The sequence below is a fragment of the Centroberyx affinis genome, unplaced genomic scaffold, assembly GCF_046629955.1.
Source record: "Centroberyx affinis isolate AG114_WGS23_722 - 3 ecotype Tasmania unplaced genomic scaffold, CSIRO-AGI_Caff_v1 ptg000369l_1, whole genome shotgun sequence".
Taxonomy (NCBI): Eukaryota; Metazoa; Chordata; class Actinopteri; order Beryciformes; family Berycidae; genus Centroberyx; species Centroberyx affinis.
The window spans coordinates 149,972-170,719 of NW_027279040.1; the positions used below are offsets into that span (position 1 = coordinate 149,972).

Here is a 20,748-nt window from a genome sequence, read left to right on the forward strand (position 1 = left end):
ATGACTGCTGATTCAGCTCTTATACTGGCATTCATAAAGTGTTTACCTACCATCAGTGCTCATTGTGGCATTCATACGGAGCTGCGTGGCAATGAATTAGGACATTTTTTGGTCGCAATTGACACACAGACTCCTCAACATTGAGGTTTACTTCATACGTAATTCTCTTTCGGTTAGGAAACAGCTGGGCTTAGATGACATTTGATCAAGCACAATTATTATAATCACCTGAAAGTCAGATTAACAACACTTTAACTAATAAAGCCTTCAGATGAACCATATATCCATTTTAAATTTTAGGATGAGCAAGGTCCCCAAAATTATGCAAGTCTGCAAAAATGAATACCTGTATGACAAATGAAACTACGGAAGCCACAGAAGACACAACTGTCAAGCTGCATGAAAATCCATTGATAAGATATTAAACTGTAACTCTTAATAACATTGGTCACTCGAACACAGAGGCACTTTGTTTAACACTGTTATACCAAAGAAAACAGATTTAAAAAGATTTAATGGTCTTCACTGCATTTTAATGTAGCAAATAATTTCTAGGTCAGCCCACAGTTCTTACTTGCCACAGTCTTTTTCAACTATTTCTTGTGTAGAGTTTGTGCTAGGACTCCTGACTTTTGTTTCTGGATGGGGTGTCCAGTATGATTTGAGATATCTATGTCTGCAGGACTATGGTGGCTATACTATAGCTTTTTTTTTTTTAATTATGTATTGACACAATCTTGCATTAAAAAGATGTGCACCGATAAAAGTAACACAAGTTTTTGGGTTTTTTTTTAAACGGTTTAGAAATGGTGCATATGTATAGGCTGACAGAAAATAAAAATAAAATGTATATAAAAATAAATTAAATAAAAAATTAGGCTTACCTAAAGGTTGGAGTAGTGGGCTTATTTTGTTTGTTCATGCATTATTTGTGTCAGAATCAGGATTTCTATTAACACATTACCGTCACTACAGTTCAAAAAGCATCTATTGATTCTTAATCTTATTTCATTTATCATTCAGAAAAACTGCCAATTTTCATACATGAATTTTAGTAACTAAAAAAGAAGATAAACATGTAGGACTAGATTGTGGCGTATTGTTGGTGTGAGACTCATTCTGAGCATGTGTGATGTGAGAGGTACTGAGTGGTGCACTGTCCCTAATAAGGTTTAATTTGATTACCGTTCATGCATTTACTCATTCAAAGCAGGGTGACCTGCCTCTTCAGTCCAAAGTTTTGTATCCGCTTGGAAAGTGTCCCATACCCAAGAGGAGAAAACAGTGGAGCATTTACATTGGAAAAGATAATTGGATGACTGTGTTTGTTTCTTACACTGCGCATACACAGCTTGTCTCAATGTAAACCCAGTTAGGTGAGTTTTGATAATACTTAACCACAGGCAGAAGTGCCAGCAGACGGTCTGGGCATAAGAATTTGCTACGACATGACCCATTTCACTAAATGCATGGAAGCTTTCATCTCCACAGACGCTATAGCTAAAGAGGTTGAGAATGCACACAGCATTAAATAGAGGTGCGTTACCCACAAGCTGGCCCACAGACAGCATACTGTTATATTTTTTGTCAGTGGTATTGTCTCATCACAATGATGAAATAAATAAATAACATTATGATATTTCTTTTCCATTTTAAGAACTGAACTCAAAATACATATCCATGGAAGCCTCAATTGAATAAACCACAAATATCTACTGTTAGATTTTAGATCAAATATTATCTCTCACCACTACTATTATACTAAAATGTTTAAATATTTAAGGATGTTTTGTTGAATCACAGTAATCATAATAACATGTTACAGACAATCTTCCTACTTAAATACAGGCTCAAAAATGTCAATTAACAGTAAAATACTGTATACCTTCAATTAAAATATTTATTAAATGTAGAGTTTAACATAAGAAAGTAATTATTTTGTGATATAAAAATATAAAAAAAATGGAAAAGCCTACGGCTCCTTATGATTTTCTAGGTGAGCCCATTTTTCCTTTTCCTTTTTCACCTAAACACTCTTTCTGCTGCACACGGTCTGAAGAAAGACGGTTTCTCCCCCTTCTCATCACTGCTGGAGGCAGACACTATATTCTACTGGGCGATTAGTAAAACTTGTTTTTTTTTTTTCTTTGCAGTCACCCTGTGGTACGTCACTGGGTTGTGACGTCAATGTTATATCATTCCACATGGCTTTACAGCAAGCGAACGTGACAGCTGAGAGCTGCTCTGCTTTTTCACCGCTCTCCCTCCCAACCTCTCTGCAGCCTGCTGCTCTGTTCTGGTGTGGATGGGGGTTAGTTAAGAGCATTATTTACCCCTGCCTGCATCCTAACCTCGCCCCCCTGGAGTGGTAACCACACAAAAAGAGGGCCTTCTCCCTGGATTCACCCTTGCCTTGCCGGAGTTGCCTCTTAGGTCTCGCATGAAAGCCCAAATACAATAATCCTACTTTAAAAGGCCATTATCTCCAGTGTATTTCCTTTAACTTGAAAGCTAATTGGGTCTCGCAGACACATGTGGACATGAATTGTGGGAAGAACAGGTGACCATGTAAGTTGGGCAGTAAAATCAGAGTTGTGAAAAACAGGAGTATTATGTTGACAGAATAATTACCCTTCTGTCCATATGAGTTATGCACAAGGTAAAAATGACTATAAATTACTATGCAATGACCACTACAATAGAACATCATCCTCTGGACAATTTGTGTAATGAACTTTTTCAGTTGCAATGAATTAACAATAAATGCTGATCAAATTCTGGGTCTCGTTTGGTTTCGATCTATGATGTTTATCATCTTTGCATCTCAGTTCCTTGTGTCAGACAAACGGTCACAAAGTGCAAGCTAGTGAGAGGAATCTCACAACAAAATTTGCAAACACAGTGGCACTAATCAATGGTTCTTTCAGTACATTTCCCTAAAACACATCAACAAAGGTTTACAAGATTCCTACACTGTCACCATATTCACTGACTTATTTGCCTAGCCTGTTTAGGGACAATATGAGAATAACACAACAGAGAGATGCAGTTAATGAGATAGGTCTGGGACTTGGTGAGCCTGACCCCTGGCACTTGCAATCTATCCGTAAAGTCTCGGTTGCGTAAGAGGTTTTGAGTCACCGTAGCACTACACAAAATTGAGACTTGCATTTTTAAGGGTGTTCTGAGACTGTGGTAGGGTAAATATTTACAGCAACCGGAACTTCATTTGCACACATAAAAATGAAGAGGCTAAATGGGACAGTCTTAGAGGAATAAAAACTGTGAAACATGGCTAAAAAAAGGATGGAACACTGCTTAGAAATTTGTGGTTATGGTATCCCACACTGTTAGTCAGAGGTATACTGCATTTTGTGTAATAACTGATCATGATAACACCTTAACACAGACAAAAACATAAATACCCTCCATGCTGTTCCATGAATTATGAATCTGCAGTCTTGACACTGTTTCATTAATACATTGTTATAGCGCGAGGACTCTAAAATGGCAGCATCCATGGAGGGCTTTCCCTCCTAGTCAGTCTGACACATTTAGGGATCACACCTATGATAAATAGATGTGCTACTGAGTCTCACCATGCAGCCACACTACACTGCATACCAGCAGAGAAAATTGGGCAGCTGACCTATTGTGCAAAATATGTGCTATTTCTTTGGACAAAACCTAAAGTATTCTTTTGACTCACAATGTGACCATAACTTCAAAGAGGCCTATCTATGAAAACTGAGTTCTTACTCTCAATATTTGTTTGATGTTTTGGCTTCCTTAAAGAATATAAAGATATAATAATTGCTTATATGTTTGGTTCATATTTAAATGGACTGAATAGTTCAATCGTAATTATAATAGGCAAACCACAAAGTCTTGGGTCAAAGTTGCAATTGATAAGATGCTTCAAAACCATGGTGCAGGTGTCAGAGAAAAAGCTCAACAGAGGAAAATCCCACTGCTCCTGTATGTACCATTTGTTTTAATTGAAAAATTAATATTATGGTCTACTGTCAGCGACCACGTTGCAGTCTGAAAATTAATGTTGTTAATTTTTTTGGTTTACACTTATTTAAAAAGAAATTAATAGGAAAAAAGTATTTAAAAAGCATAAGGGGAAAAAAATGCTTTGGGTTGTTTGTATCTCTTAAACCAATCACACTCGTCAGGGGCAGCACTTAAGCCAAGGCACAGGAACAGTGCCATTTCAAAATCGTGTCAGTGGAGGAACGTGTCTGTGACAGGCGAGTGTTGTGAAAATGGACGAGTCACAGTCCAAAAGAAATCTCCATGTCAGAAAGGTGCGGATGCATGTCGTCCATGTGACAAGAGTTTTAAAAATAAACGCAACAGACACAATTTGATATTTGCTGTCCCTAAATTAAAGCCGGACTACCCTTTGGCTGCAGATGGGCTCACTGGACCTATTAAGACCAAGAGCGTATTTCTAGCCATATGCTGCGCTTGCAGAACGTTAACCCAGTATCACAGAAGCAAGACTGAAGTGCGTTGGTTAAGTCCATGTCACTGAAGCAAGCTGCTGCCAGAATGAAATGATGTGCTAACTCAACCTGTGGCTGTGGCTAGCTTGCTGAGGTGGTTAAGTTTTTGTTGCAACAGACAGGGATGAAAAGAGCAGCACACAGGAAATGGAAGGGGAGGAGCAATCTGCCCGAAACTGGTGGAGGCCTTATCCCAACAGCCAACCTCCTGTAAGTCAGACTACTTCTGGTAAAGGAAACTTTATGAAGGTATTATTGTAGCAAAGCTAGGGCTGGGTATCGTTTGAAATTTTTCTGTACCTTGATTTCGATACCGTTGCCAAATCATTACTTTTTTCTGTACTTTTCATGAGGTAATCAACTTTATTGTAGGGACGACTAGTTTGCAAAGTGCGAGTAAGCGCAAAGTAAAGGTGGCTTTTATTTTGAAGTTCAGTTTCCATGCGCAAGATACATTATGTTTACATTAGGGAAAGACCTTAGCTAGTACAGAGACACAGCAGAAAATCAGCTTTTTCCCATACTTTCTTGTTTTTACATCGTCAACAAGACCCACACGCACACCATCTGGGTAAGTCAAAGTAACTCTATAAGCAGTCGTTTTCGCAGGGACACATATATTGCAATTAGCCAATGCTAAGATGCAAACCCTATGGGAGGTGAAGCTTAAGTAGCATTCCATGGGTCTGACTCGTCCGGCTAGACTAGAAAAATGAGCCATGTCTGCTTAAATCAGTGTAAGCTCAGTGTAGCTAGATTGCTAAAACAGCAACAGTCACCAAAGTCAATGCTGTGCAAGTTTTGTTGTCACGGTCAGAGGTTGGCCACACTACAACAACACAAAAGTATCGAACCATTTACTTCAACATGTTCCAATACTCGGTAGTACCGACCTGATTTGGTTGATGACAAAAAAGTACCTTTGGTACCCAGCCCTAAGCAAAACATCTGAGACCTTGAATGTCGGAGTTTACACTCACATAAAATATTCACACACTTGTATCCTAAATTTGAATTCACAGAATAGATGTACAAGTGTGCGAGTAAATATTTGAATGAATGGAATAGAAGTTGCATAACTTCATATTTGCTCAAATGTATTTTTTCTTGAATATATTTTTCAAGTACAATTAGAACTTCTTGAACCTGCTGTTGCAACCTCTCAGAGGCCACCTTGCATGTAACAAATGGCAAATATGCAAGCTCTCACGGGGCGTTTGTTGCAAAAGTGATTAGCAGACACTGCAAGGAGAGAGAATAACTAAAATTCAAATAAATTCAATTTTAAAAAATTTACAATGAAATGCCAGCATTCAATTTCACTGATCACATACAAATTCAGAACACATTATTCAACTTTGCACAAACTTCACCCCACAGTCTAGGGCGACCACCCAAAGCAACATTTTATATCAGATTTTCATGATGCCATTGGCTAGCAGAAAGTTTGCAAAGACATTCGTGGAGTGGTTACCAAGAAAGCATCAGATGGTTTAGAGAGACGATGTTAAAAATTGTTTCACTATGCGTTTCAACTTAAAGGTGCATTTTATTTATCATTTAAGAAAAATGAATGCATAACCTGAAATTAAATATTTATGTTGGGATGAATGGAATACTGGTTTATTTTCCACCGCTAGATTAGTCCAAGTGGCAATTCTCTGATACAAAGTGTCTATAACCAAGGTGATGAAGAGTCAATTCGTTATTTTTGCAGGTCTGTATTTATGGCAGAATTACTCATCCCAAGCATGAGCTTGAATATGTATATTGACTGTTTGTGTTTATTGCAAGAAAAAAATGTTAAGTTCTGAATTTTTGCGTCTTTCTGTTGTTCACTGGCTCCAGCTTCCTTTCTGCTTCTACATTTTGGATCATGTTGTGAGCTCTAAAAGAGCCTACAGACGTCTAACATTTCCCATCAGATTAATCATCATAACTAAAGCTGATTTCTTACAATTGGGCCATTGATTTAAAAGCTGTTTAGTGTAAGATTGAAAGGTGTTACTGGTGAAATAAGCACAGCTGCTGGAGCTTCTGATGTTCCTGTCCAACAACAGTCATGTCCTGAAATGCCAAACACCTGTGATGAGATACCTGTGACTCTTGGTGTCACAGGCAGACGCTGGCTCGCTTCCCAACAGCCAGGTTTATCATTGTTTCATGATTTCCACAAGATTTGGCTTTTATTAGTTTACTGGTTTGATTTTCATCTCAGTTTATATTCAGTTAGTGTTTCTTATTTTCATCAATAATGAGATTATTTTGTATTTTGCTCAGTTTCAGTTAAACTGTCAATAGCGGTCATGGCTTTGATGAGGATGATAAAAGAACTTGTTTTCTACTCACACTAACAGATAATTCTTTGGATGGGCAGGATTAGCTGAAAATAATTAATGTTGATTTCATTTTTTGTTTGGTTTGTTTTAGAAGCAAAATTGTCTTTATGTCTAGCTTCCTTAGTTTGCCAAGTTCATACCTTTGTTTCAGTTGGCCTGACTATAACATTGTTGTTTTCGTCTGTACAGTGCCGCATTCTTACATGTTTGTGATGGGCCGATAATACCATCTCTTACTATTAACTCAAACAACGCGACAAAAACACTCTAATCTCTACAGCTGAAAAACAGCAAATAAGTGTCCCTCACAGTTAGTAGTAAGGGAGGATGGCTGCGTGGCGTGCAAACTGTGTGTTAAAATGAAGAACAACATGCATGACATCACTGGTGAACCCTGAACGACTCCTTCTTTCAAAGTCTTCTTTGTGCCTCCATTTGTCTTCCCCTGCCACAGAATCTGGCACTTTTTGTAAGAATCACACATTAAGAAATAGAAAAGTCATTTTAAAAGGGATGATTTCTCTTGTTTACTATATTACTGACTATATTTTTTGATTATTAATGGCAACCGTCAAAAAAAAAGAAAGAAAAACAGTAGCAGCCTTGTAATAAACAAGTATCTGTGAAATATTACAACAAAAATAAAGCAACAAATCTTTGATGCAGTGATTGGAGTTACAAATTAGAATCATTCTCAAACCTTGACAAACTTGTTGAAGACCGAAGCAAAACTTTATCAATATTATGGGATACACAACTAATATCATAGCCTATAATACCCTGTAAACTGTTTGCAGTTATTATACAGTGTATTCTGTTTGTCTGTTTTGTTTGTCCCCATTAGTCACCATCTATTTTTTATAACTGTTGTATAGATAATGTCCAGGTTAAGTGTTTATTCAGAACCAATATACTTTAATGTTTTACTTTGACATGTGATTGAAGACATTTATTGACAGAGAAGCTGTCCATCCCATACACGTTTTTGAGGACAAAGTGGTATATGATGATTATGATGATATTATGATGACGATGATGATGATGATGATGATGTCAATGATGACAACAATGGGCTGCATTCTGTGTTATCTTATATAAGACACAGCTAATAAGATGGCTATGAGCAAGCTCTTATCCAACAGATTTGCACACTTTTTTTGTTATTGCTGAGTTTAACAGATTTCCCAGATTTCTGTCTATTAGTTTAATTAGTTTTTTTGCAATAAAACGGAAGGTTAACAGAGCAACAAAACTCTGTTGTGTCAGTTGAAGGTGTGTGTGTGTGTGTGTGGGGGGGGGGGTAATGTAGGGTAACTAGACTAGACAATTCATCTATCAATTTAAAACCCTAATCTTCACCTAACCCTAACCCTGAAATAAATAACTGATTAAAATAAAAAAAAATCTACTCCCAACTGCCTAAAATGTTTCAACTTTCCAACAGAACTCAGAAGCTGCATTTTTTTTTAAGACAATGGTAAGATGTGTATTTTGGTTTTGTGTACCATGTGCTTTACTTGTACTGTGGTGCAGATTATACCTACCTACAAAAAGACTGGAGCGCAAGTCCAAGTCCCTAGTCAAATAGGTCAAGACTCAAGTCGAGCCTCATGTTCCATTGTGTCAAGTCAAATCACCAGCACAACGGAAGTCAAGTTGAGTCAAATATGACTGTGGAATTGCAAGCATTAAAAAACTCTTTTTAGAAAATATACAAATATACAATGTCTACTGATTGGTATAACTTAATTAATTATTATGAGTCAGGAAACAAAAAGGGAGAAACAGCAAAAGAAAAAAAGTCATCGTATCATATGTCAAAGTCAAGTCTTGGGTCTCAAGAAGTTTATCTCAATTCCAAGTCAATTTCCTTCTCTTCCAGGTGATATCTCAGGTTGTCAAATTTGGGAGCCGAGTCATATTTGAACCCAAATCATGTCTCTGGAGTCCACAACTCTACACTCTACTCATAAGGAATTTATTTATGGCCTCTATTATCCACAGTAATAGATGTTGATGCACGTTCTAGGGCCTAGGCCTTCCGTATGTGATAGGTCAGACTAAAGCAAATGGTGAAATGGTGTAATGGTCAAATAATGGTTTTATAATCTATGATAATATTTATAAAGGTTCTTGAAAGATGATCAGAAATCCAAGCTGTGCATTATTATTCATTTTTCTGTAGGAGTCCTTTGGACCATGTAATGTCAAAGACCTACCTCAATGTGACTGCTAATACCTTAAAACACTATACGCTATACTACACATTATAATCTGAAAAAATGAAAAACTGCTAAAAATAGTTATGAGGAAAACTGGATATGCATTTTTACAATACTTCTCTTATCTAACATAGCACAAATGACACAAAAGCATTGTGCGTGAATTAGGCTCTCAGTAAAGAACTGCATTGTGTTGCCATGTTTTGTCTTTGACTACATTGTTGAAAAATGATGCAGACACAAATGCTAAATTTACACAAATTAAGGCAACAATTTGCATCAGCACTTTTAACTGTCCACAACATGATACAGTGTGTGCAACATGATATTCTGCATGGATATTACTTGATATACTACAAGGTGTATTTGTTTACAAAGCTAATGCAAAGTGGTATCATTTAAATATTTCAAGGAACTAGCATTACTTTTGTAGTGGACTTGTTTCCTATGTATAGCTATGTTTAAATATGCAGGTTTTAGAGGGCTTACACAGGGTCATGTATACTAGCATACAAAAAAAAAGAAACATACTGAACATGGACTGTGACACTGAATAATCCCCACCTGCGCTCGCCATCATTTTGCCTTCTTGAGTGCTGAAGTCAGACAGGACTTCACCTATAGGCCACAACATTTGCTATGCTGCTGGTAATACCCACACCATGACCAACATGATGCAGTTAGGCAACAGATACTCATATTTTTCAATAATCAATTGGTTAGAAACTTTTTAATGACCAAATTCCCTGTACCCACAAAATTACAAGAGGAATCCTGGCAGACCAGAGCCTGTGTAACTGGTCCATTGAAAGACTGAGAAATGTGACAATAATGACAACAACAAAATATTACTGATGTCATGAGGCCATGGAAGAATTAGGCAAGTCGCCTATTGCATGTTTAGTGTTTGTATGTAATTGCAACATTGTATCTATAGGTCTTTCCAACACACTTTTTGTGAATTTGTTGAAATTTAGAAAAAAATACATTTGAAAGTGAATTTGGACGATGCCCTTGCTGGCTATTACACATGTAGGCCTCTACAATAACATTGCAACAAAATAATTTGTAAGTTGCCTATTACCAGCAATATGCTGCAATAGCCTATACATTTATACACACAACCAAGTATTATTTTGTGGCAAGAATTTGATTAAATGATTATAGACAACTCACTCCGCATGAATTCGGTCTATTCATTGTTTATCTGATGATAGATGCTTGCAATAAATTCTGTCTGTTTTTCTGATCATTTCGGTAAGAAATATCATTTGGGAGGTTAATGGATGGTTCTGTGGGGTAATTATTTGTCTATGGGTCAGTATCGCCTGCTTCATGGGACAAAATGTGTTTTCCTGCCCTGCTGCACATGTGTTCTCGCAGCAGTGAATGGGCAGCGGGCCTGCAGGCTACTTTTGCAACTGGCGACAGACGACACCTGCGATGAAGACCTACCTGTTCTCTGGATATGCATGGTAATGAAGGTCTGCGAGGCATTTTACAACTGCCATAATAGCTGGTCGACGTTTCCCCCAGTGAAACGCAACTGGACCTTCTCCTAGGTCTGATCACTGGGACCTTTTCCTCTGCGCTGGAAATCCCACTCGGCGCTTCCCTCGATGGGTAGTAATGGTCAAAACAAAGCCCCAGCAGAGAGCCACAAACCCCCGCAAAGCAGGCGAAGAAGGGTCTGACCAGTGCAGGCAGACCGCTCAAACTTGTGAAAGACACCAGCCACACAACGCTGGCAAAAACCAGTATGAGGATACTGTGTTTGAGTTTCAAAGTGGGGATCAGTGTAAGTAGACCCACACATCCCAACACGAATAACAACCTGCCCACCATTTGCATCTGGTGTTGGTCCTCTCCCCATTGCAAAAACCGCAAAACCAAAAAATCCCCAAGGTAACACGATGCTGGTAGTGACAAGAGCCAACACTTATTACTTTCTTTCTTTTTCCTCCTCAGGTAAAACGTTAAAAAGAAGAATGCACATCCTATGCTGAATAAAGGACTGATGGATTGAGAGAAGCCCGACAAAAAAGTCCGCAAATCCCAAAGCGAGTCACTTTGCAAGCTCCTAGAAATAAGAAAAGAAACTGCAAAAATTACAAACGCGCCGACGTAGAGGGCAGATATTTTAAACAATTTTGAATTCAGAATGTCTTCGTTGCAAAACCTGCACACGTTGAACAAAAATCCCCTTTGATGGTCCTGTTTCAGAGGGGTGACGCAGCTCTTCACATAGCCGTTCCTGAAGCTCTCTGGGCTGTTTACACTTCCAGACCCGTCGTGGTGCCTTATTTTACTGTGCAAAACCTCTCCTTCCTCCCGTGCAGCCATGTTTCGACTGTAGCCCCTTGTATCCACACAAAAGTTTTCCTCTTCTAGTATTCACGCCGTATTAACGCTCAACTACATGACAGCAAACGCACTCCATGGTCACTCAAACGTGCTCCAGCACTTGGACTAAAGAAAGAAGGTGAGATGTTGTTTTTACAGAAAGGGGGCTCTCTGTCGCCGCCTAGATGCGACAGCTCGCACTGCAACAGGGCTTTTGCGGCACTCAACCAATCCTTCCGGAGAGTTGGTTAAAATTATGACAGCCTATTTGTGTTGTGTTGTTGTAAAATTGTTGGTCTATTGTCCTATGCAAACAAAAAATAATTTGAATCATTTTCCGAAATGCAGAAACGTCCAGATGAGTAAAATAGTTCAGATGCAAATTATTTCGTATTAAATGAGTGAGTAAAGGCAATTCACATCCATGCATACAACTCAAATTGGCTCGGCACAGTTTAATTAAAGTGATATTTTACAAATTAAAAATGAAATGGTCTCTCGATCAAATGTACCAGTAGTCCATCTCCAAATGTATGCCAATAATAGTTCATTTTATTTATTTAATTATTTATTTGGCCAATTAAAAAATAACAGATACCATGCAAGCATGCTAAGAGAGATTGTTAATGACCGCACTAAAACGTTTCTGTGCTGGTTTTTGACTATTCCTATTCGTATTTATTATATCTCTCTCTGTCTCTGCATCAGATACATGTTGCTCTGGGATCGCCTGGTTGTCCTAGTGGAGGAGACCCGGGAAAAGTAGATGATTGTCGATTAAACTGATTGGAATAACGTTACTGTGCGGTACGGCAGCTAACCGGTTAGCTTTAATTGACGAGTAATGGTAAGGTTCTCTGAAAAATAGTCTCTTTTTAATTGCATTGGAAAGATAGCTTGGGCACATTCAAATCTATTATGAGAAGCAGTACAAACTGAAAGGCGTATGGTGGCTGGCAACCTAACGTCAGTGTTAGCTAGCTAACTTTAACGTTAAGCTAACCATCTCCAAAGCGGATGAGTAAGCAGTTGGCCGGCTAAGTTAGCTGACATGCTAGCAAGTTTGAGATATTGTGTTTGGTAGAAACCTAATGTCTAAGCCATGGAAGTATCATTTTATCGGGTGTAAGCTCGCGTTACGTTTTCACAGTCAAAACAGAATGTACATGTTTGCTAACGTTAACCAGCTTAAGCCAACAAGTTTGAGTTATAACTAAAGTTAGCGTTCATGAATGCGGTTATCAGTGCCACATTTGTTAACGTTGGGTAAACTTTTACCAAATTGTATTTATTTTGTCTCCCCTTTAGTTTCGTAACCAGTATGACAACGATGTTACAGTTTGGAGTCCCCAGGTAACGTAAAAGCTTACAAGTCCTATATCTGCACATCATCCCATCAGCGTGTTTTGGTTTTGCGAGTACCACATAAATGAAGAAAACGTGAATAGCCATGACAACGAGACTGATGGCAACATTTGGGCTAAAGGTGACCAATTGGCTGAGAAAACATGCGGTTTTCATTAACTGTTAAGGCATGACAGCTAGAAAAGATCAATGTACTGATTATTAATGGTTTCAATTAATATCATGAATATTTACTTTGCCTTGGTATATAGGTATGTTATGCCTATGCATCCTGCAGGCAGATACACAACTATAGTGTCCATCTATCTCTAGTGCTACTACTTAATGATCCTGGATCTGTGTCTTGTGCACAAACCAGCCTTTCCACATAGCATATGCGCACATGCATGTCCACAAAGTAGGAATGGTATTGCTCAGTTATTGGGGTAAGATAATTCTTTTCATTGATTCATGTGAGTGATGTTTCCCCAAGTTCAGGGTTAGCTAATCATATCTCTTGTTTTCCAGGGGCGCATTCATCAGATTGAGTATGCAATGGAGGCAGTAAAGCAAGGATCTGCAACAGTGGGCCTTAAATCTCGCAGTCATGCAGTCCTTGTTGCCTTGAAGGTACCTAATGTTAATTTTGGTTTGGCTAATTTTTCATACACATTTAAGTATATGGTTTTGCAAAGCATTTTTTGTGGTGAGTGGCATTGGCATCAGTTTTACTCTTCATTCCCACAGAGAGCTCAGTCAGAGTTGGCTGCTCATCAGAAGAAGATTCTGCACGTCGATAACCATGTTGGAATCTCCATTGCTGGTCTCACTGCTGATGCGAGGCTACTTTGGTAAGATTGCACAAATGTACTTAAAGTATGTTATTGAATATGCGTCAGTATCATTGAGAGACACAAGATAGCAATGCTTTCTGCTACATTTTCTCCCGAAGCAACTTCATGCGTCAGGAGTGCCTAGACTCCAGGTTTGTCTTCGACCAGCCTCTCCCTGTGTCCCGCTTGGTGTCACTCATCGGGAGCAGTATCCTTTCACAGCTATGTTTCATGTTGTCCAGAATTTCATTCCATTCATCTATAAAGTTCATTTCCACAAGATGCAAAATTGTGTCGTGCAAGGGAATCAGTTATTATAATTGCTATGACTCTGGCTACCTTGACATGTCGCACAGAAACCCAAATACCTACACAGAGATATGGAAGGAGACCTTATGGTGTGGGGCTGCTCATTGCCGGATATGATGTAAGTTGTTGCTTGTCTTCTTCTATGTGCATGAATATTATTAGTTAGTGGCCCTAAAGTTTTTTTCTGCTCCTCTCTCAGGATATGGGGCCACACATTTTTCAGACCTGCCCTTCTGCCAACTACTTTGACTGCAAGGCCATGTCGATAGGAGCCCGTTCCCAATCTGCCCGTACCTACCTGGAGAGACACATGGACACTTTCATTGACAGTATGTCATTTGAGTCTTCCCTCTTCTGCTCCTCATTCATTGTTTGACTCAAGTTTTGACAGCCAAGGTTACAAAAGTAGTATTATTCTGGAGGTAATGTATGGAAAGAGGTTGGTGCCAGATTGTATTTGAACTGTATACATTTGAATTTGTTATGCCCATATTGAACCAGTAAGGCACCATTTGAAATTGTTTGAAATTTAATGTGAATATTACTTATTTTACTATAATTTAAAATTTAAGTCAAGTTTTACATTTTATAATAATCCCATTCAGTTCAGAGCCAGTGTATTCAATTTCAAATGGTGCCTTACAAATGTGATTTTTGAATTAACTTTTTGAACAAATTATTTTTTTAATTTAAGTTTAGTATGAACATGACAAATTAACAATTTATGCAATTCAAATACAATTTTGCTGGCACTTATCTCCATAGTAATACAGTTAGACAAAAAGCTGGTGTGTTCATTAAGGACAATAAAAAGAGCTTCAAACTGACTGTCAGTATTGTTTACCAAGTACGTAATGACGAATTTACAACATTAGTGTTGTGTCACAGTCTGAATATTTTTGTAGAGAAAGGTTGCTTGTACGATAGGAGAAATTCATGCTCAGTTCAGTCATTGGTTATGGAAATTTTCCCTGATAAGGAAGCAAGTATATCATTGTAGACAAGAGGCTATTTTTACAACATGACTTGGCACACAGTGGAGCTGGGTCAGGCTAGAAGAGGTCAGCATTTTTGTCAAAATGTTAATGTGAAACTCTAATATTGTCACTTTCCATTAGGAGAGCTTGTGCATCTTTGTCAGATTCTTTGCTGCTTACATTCCTAACCCTGCAACAATACAACAATAGCAAATATATCTTTTGAGAGCAATGCTTTTTTTTTCCACATCAGAACAAATAACTTACCATCTTACTTTCACATCATGTGTTTTGGACCTAGACTGCTTGGTGACACAGTTCAGTTCACACAAAGGCACAACCAACACACATTTAAGCTACTCACACTACTATCTGGGTACCTAGCAGAATTTTTTGCTCCATAAATATTTTCTTACTCAACAAAGTGCTTACTAACCTATTGGAACTGGTCAATTTTTCAGAGATAAAGCATATCAATTTTAAAGAATTGTCCATCCCTCCCCTTTAAGCGTTTGTTTGTTTGTTCCTTTAAGGTAATCTGAACGACCTGGTGCAACATGGTCTTCGTGGTCTAAGAGAAACTCTGCCCTCCGAGCAGGATCTCACCACAAAGGTAAATGAGAATCCAGTACTTGAATAAATATTTCAAGACTATAGAGTGGTAGCACGTGTAGCTAATGGTTATTGGCTGACAAGGCTCAGTGATGTAAACAAGAACTTTGCCCTTGATGTGAACCATAAACCGTCCTTATCATGACCACTTCAGTTTGAATATGCACATCCATTAACCATTCTTCCAAGGAAAAGATTATAAATGACGTGTTCAATGGGACAAGTGATTGATGTTTTTCAAGTTTGGAGTGAATGTAGTCCATTGCAGTATTCAGGTTTGCAACGGTACAGTGCAGTAACATCTTGAATTAATGAGCTGGCTTTCAAAACCGTCATTCCTTTCAGAATGTGTCCATTGGGATTGTTGGCAAGGAAATGGAGTTCACAATCTATGATGATGATGATGTAGCCCCGTTCCTTGAAGGCCTTGAGGAGAGGCCACAGAGAAGGGTAAGTAATATAAAAGCAGAAAGATGAACAATTAGCATTTAGCCTGTCAGTGATCTGAAGTGCAAAACCTGGGTAATTATTATTAAACACAGTCTGTTAATGGTGTAACACTGCCACTTTCACTTTGATTTAGCTTGTTTTCATTGATTTAAACAAAAAAAAACAAACATGAAATTTCAGATGTTATGGAGCTGCATGTCAGAATTGTACTATTTTTTATTAGGAAGATAAAGTATATCAGACGGCATATAGGTCAGTTGTGTGATGTGTCAGTATTGGCTTGCCAAATGAAGTATTTTCCCAAATAAAAAATATAGACATTGATGCATTAAGTCATTCCGAGCAGTCCAATGGCAGTTGCGCTCAAATATTAACAAAATATTTGAATTATGCAAAAAAGGTTTACCAGGTAATTATTTTCATTGCCCTATACTGCAGTATGAGTGAGAAATTATTTGTAGAGGATTTGTTTACTCTGGGCACTGTAATTCAAAAAACTGAGTTTTGTGTTTATTTTATCAAATCTCTAATTTCTGGGAGGGTCTAAATAAAGACAAATGAAGACAGTTGTTGGTTAACTTTTAGTTATTCAAAATTGTATTTATTCAAAAATAAATTCAAAATCTGCACTTGATCATGTTTCCCGTGAAAGATTCACCTATTCAGTTTTACTGTTTTAAAAAAAAAACAACAAAAAAAAACATGGAGAAAAAATATACAGTAATCTCAACATTATTTGTTTGGCACCAGGTATTTTTTACAAGGGATTGTTACATGGCTGTATATTGGTAAAGGCTTGAAGTGAAAATGTGGAAATAAATAGAATGGAACAGAATGAGTGACTGAATGAATTTAAAACATTCACATTGAGACTATGATCCGTTTTAGTTGGTTGGTTCTGTGCACTCAAGTCACTTAGGTTGATATTTACTGTCCACAGGAGGGTGCTGCGTACCATCAGAATGGGTTCAGTAGGGAGATGCTTGGCAGTGCATGTATTCATGGTGGCTGTGATTACACTGATGCATAGAGCCTTAGAGTGAGATGGCATTTCTGATTTTGCACACTGCTAAAGAAGAATAACAGTACTACCAGCTGGTCTACTTGCCGTTTAGCTGGCTGCTGCTGAGTAATTTGAACCAAGACTGCCAGCCTGAATTCAGCTAGATAAGCAGACTGTGATGCTACAGTTTCATTTGAAGAACAGCCATTAACAGTATACTACAATGTTGTAGTAAGATGGAGGAAGGAACTAGAAGAGTAGTAAAGATGTTAAAGAACATTTAAAATTGTACTCTTTTTCTTTTGATGACATTTTCATTTATAAATTATTCCAGAATAATCATGTATTGCCTGTACTGAATTAGTTTTAGAAATGTAGTTTGCAAATCAACAGTTTAATAACTTAAAAAAAAAATTAAAAAAACATTACCCAAACTTAAAACATTATTCCTCTTGGACCCATAATGGTGTCATCATTCTGTTATTTAGGGAGTAATCGTAATTTTTCAATTGGGGAGGTTTGATTATGTATGCTTACAAAGTGTACACACTTCTGTTGTAGTATTTCTTTGTAGCATTGAAGTACTTAAATGTTTTGTTTCCTTTTTATATTTTGAATTATGTGTTTATTTTTGACACAGGTGGCCCAGCCTGAAGAGGAGCCTGCAGCAGAGAGGCCAGATGAACCAATGGAGCTCTGAGCTGGAAGTCGTTGCCCACGTTGAAAATGTTAAAAACTCATGGTTTATACACTTTCTTCAAAACTGTCACTCCACTTATACTTAAAACGTTCATGTTAAAAACAAGATACTGAGTATTTATTAGTGGGTCATTTTTTCCATCATTTTATTTTCTAGCTGTACAATGTTAAAAAAATATTTTTGTCTTTGTATTTTTTTCTTCTGAAAATGTGTTAAACCATGAATAAAAAAAATTGCTTCAGTGATCACTACTCAGAGCATTTTTTACATCAAAAGAGAAATGTAATATTCTAATGAGGCAGCTTATACTATTTGAGAGGATTAGCAGAGCTCCTATCAAGTAGTGAACAACTAAAGTAGATCTAGCATAAAAGGTTTGTTAGCATTCTGTATAAGTACAAAATATACAATCAGGTAATTAGGTGTTAGTCAGGGCGCTGTCTTCTTGGATGTCTGTCAAAAGAAAAAAAAAAAGCTTTGCTCTTAAATACACAATGGCCTGTTGTCCCTGGGAATGTCATTACACTCATCAAACATTCATGACCCTTGTATTGTTGCTCCTCAATTACTACAGTTTTTTCACTGCATTGCTGCAAGTAGCTACAGACACAATGAAGGCTACCTTCATGTAATATGATTTGCAATTTGATATTTTCCTATGAAAATAATAGGTCATTAAGTAGAATTATTTCACTAACGTGGATTTTTTTTTATGTGACATTGGTCCAATGCTTTCTTTGCTTTTTGAATTGAAAATACAGTATATTATACATTGTATACAAGTACAGTTATTTGTTACTAAGGTTGTTGTAGTTGTGGTAGTAGTTGTAGTATTAATAGTAGCACAGTAGTTACTATTATTGTTGTTGCTGATATACATATATGAAATAAATGTTAAACCAAAGTGTAAAATTCAAACAGGTTAGAGGCACCCAATTGCTTTTTATATGGAGGGCCACAGAGAATATGCCATACGGTCATGGATGGGATATATTTTTTTGCCAGATCTATTGTACTGTATATGAACCCTACAGTATAATTATCCCTATACTGTGATAGTAGTGTGTCTTTAAAAAACATGGAGCAACAGCCACATCAAATATAAGGGAGAGTCACAAAACTCTGGCCCAATTAAGTTATTTATCTGATGCACTTGCAGCAGTATTGTCTCTACATTCAAATATAATTTTGGTGCAACAGTGTGCACAATATTAGGATCACCCTCCTGAAAGTGCTCTCTTCTGCCCCCAGGACAGCAAGGACTCTAAAGGGACTTATAATTATTCCACAGGGAAGCTGGCCAATGACTCCAATGCTTTCCATAATTGTGTCCAATTTACTGGTGATGCCATTTCATCCAATAAATGCTCAACTTGATTGAGATCTGGAATTAACAAGTCACTGCATGGGCTGATTTCCCTCCCAAGTTTGTGTAAGCATTCCTTAATAATCAATCCTAGCCTTGTGGCATAGATCATTATCCCATGGCATTCAAACTGTCCTCAAGTTGTATCAAGGGTGCTTGTCATGAAAACAGTACAATCAGCTTGTAATTTGACATGGGGTATGATGGATGCATTTGCTTGTTTGGTTTATTACAAACCCACCATTACCATGAGGCAGCAGGTTTGAGACTCATCAGACCAGCTGATATATTTCCAATTCTCCAGTGTGTTGTTTTTTCCAATTTCATCTTTAGTTTCCTTTTTTGCAAGAAGTGGAACCCTATAAGGTTGTTGGCTGCCATACCCCATTCTTGTCAAGATACAACAAAATGATTACGTGGTATTTCCCAGATTCTGGACTATCATGGTCAGTTCGTGATAGAGGAGACTTGACTAGAATCGTTACATTCACATTGCTAATGAATTTACATCTGTCAACATATTCATATAGACTTGGAACATTTCTGATGAACGAAACTGCTTTTAGTAATACAATACCCATTCTCTCTCTTTCCCAGCTCCTGTTGTCCCCCACCAAAGGGGGGACTATGGATCGGTCTCCGTCCGTTAGTACGTTCGTTCGTCCGTCCGTTAGTTCGGTCGTTAGTTAGTCACAGTATAGCAGGTCATACAATTAAAGTTATCATACAATGTGGGGGACAATGAATGGGGACTCAGTGGTAAAGCAATACAGTTAAAGTTATCATAGGTAACATAATAGTCTACAAACGCTACACACTTGGAGACATCAGACTGGGTTGATGTGAAGTGAAAGTCAATGGAGGATTTTTGGGCAAACCTGTAACTACAAGACACTGTAGTTATTGTACAGTTGTTGGACTGTTGTACTGTTATTGCACTCATCACTGCACTACCACTGTGCCGTCAGTGTTGACCATATTACTACTTACCTACTGTGCAATACCATATATCACTTATCACTTAGCATTTATATTATTCACACTCCTGGTGTTGTATGTTATATTGTATATTGTATTATAAATTGTATTGTAGAGTACATTGTGTAATGTATGGATTGTATTTATTGCGTATTGTGGTTCTTATATTTTGTACTGTATTGAGTAAAAACAGGACAATTACAGTTACTACATTTCAAGATATAACTTGTAAGCCTAATTCTGAGGAGAGTAGGCAACAGAAATATATGGTCAATCTGTCCGTAATTGTCCCATACGAAAATGCTTATACAGTTTCACTCATATTTCAAGCACGCTCAGCAATCACTGACTGACCCAAGGGTGGAACTACATCACTGGTGGGGGACAACATGTTTACTATTTGCTTGTTTTATTTCTTTGAACACATGCACATGCTCACCTTCCTTCTCTCTTTCTCTGCAGTAGGTCTACACCCACCTACCACCACTTATTGCCACACCCACTTTCCTTATGATATCATTATACCTGTTAAGGTAATTTTATTCCCCCTATTTGCCCTTTTTCTTGGCTATTTCCCCTATTTCTTGACTAAGTTAGTAATACAATAACACCCTGAGGTTTTCTCTGTGTTTAACACTAATGCAACCCAGGATTTAATACTTACTTTGTTTAGTAAATTACATGAAGCCAATAATAACCATTATTCCACTATATGGAAAAAAAATAAAAAAGATTAAACGTCCCGTGAAAGTCAAGTT

General features: G+C 37.6%; 2 protein-coding genes across 3 annotated transcripts in view; one reads left to right on the top strand and one right to left on the bottom strand.

The window, feature by feature from the left end:
• pde3b (phosphodiesterase 3B) overlaps window positions 1-11,511 on the bottom strand; it is a 51,617-nt gene extending 40,106 nt beyond the window's left edge. For both annotated transcript variants that reach the window (XM_071515830.1, XM_071515829.1), the window contains exon 1: window positions 10,531-11,511. In XM_071515830.1, coding sequence (XP_071371931.1) covers window positions 10,531-11,418 — 888 coding nt within the window. In that variant the 5' untranslated portion in view covers window positions 11,419-11,511. The remainder of the gene's footprint in view (window positions 1-10,530) is intronic.
• A 658-nt stretch (window positions 11,512-12,169) lies between these two features.
• LOC139641410 (proteasome subunit alpha type-1-like) lies at window positions 12,170-17,891 on the top strand. The gene is made up of 10 exons (XM_071515801.1): window positions 12,170-12,265; window positions 12,727-12,771; window positions 13,291-13,392; window positions 13,510-13,613; window positions 13,715-13,803; window positions 13,952-14,022; window positions 14,104-14,233; window positions 15,415-15,494; window positions 15,839-15,943; window positions 17,587-17,891. Exons 1-10 carry the CDS (start codon window positions 12,263-12,265, stop codon window positions 17,644-17,646), a joined length of 789 nt encoding a protein of 262 aa, XP_071371902.1. The 5' UTR covers window positions 12,170-12,262; the 3' UTR covers window positions 17,647-17,891.
• Window positions 17,892-20,748: the final 2,857 nt, after the last annotated feature.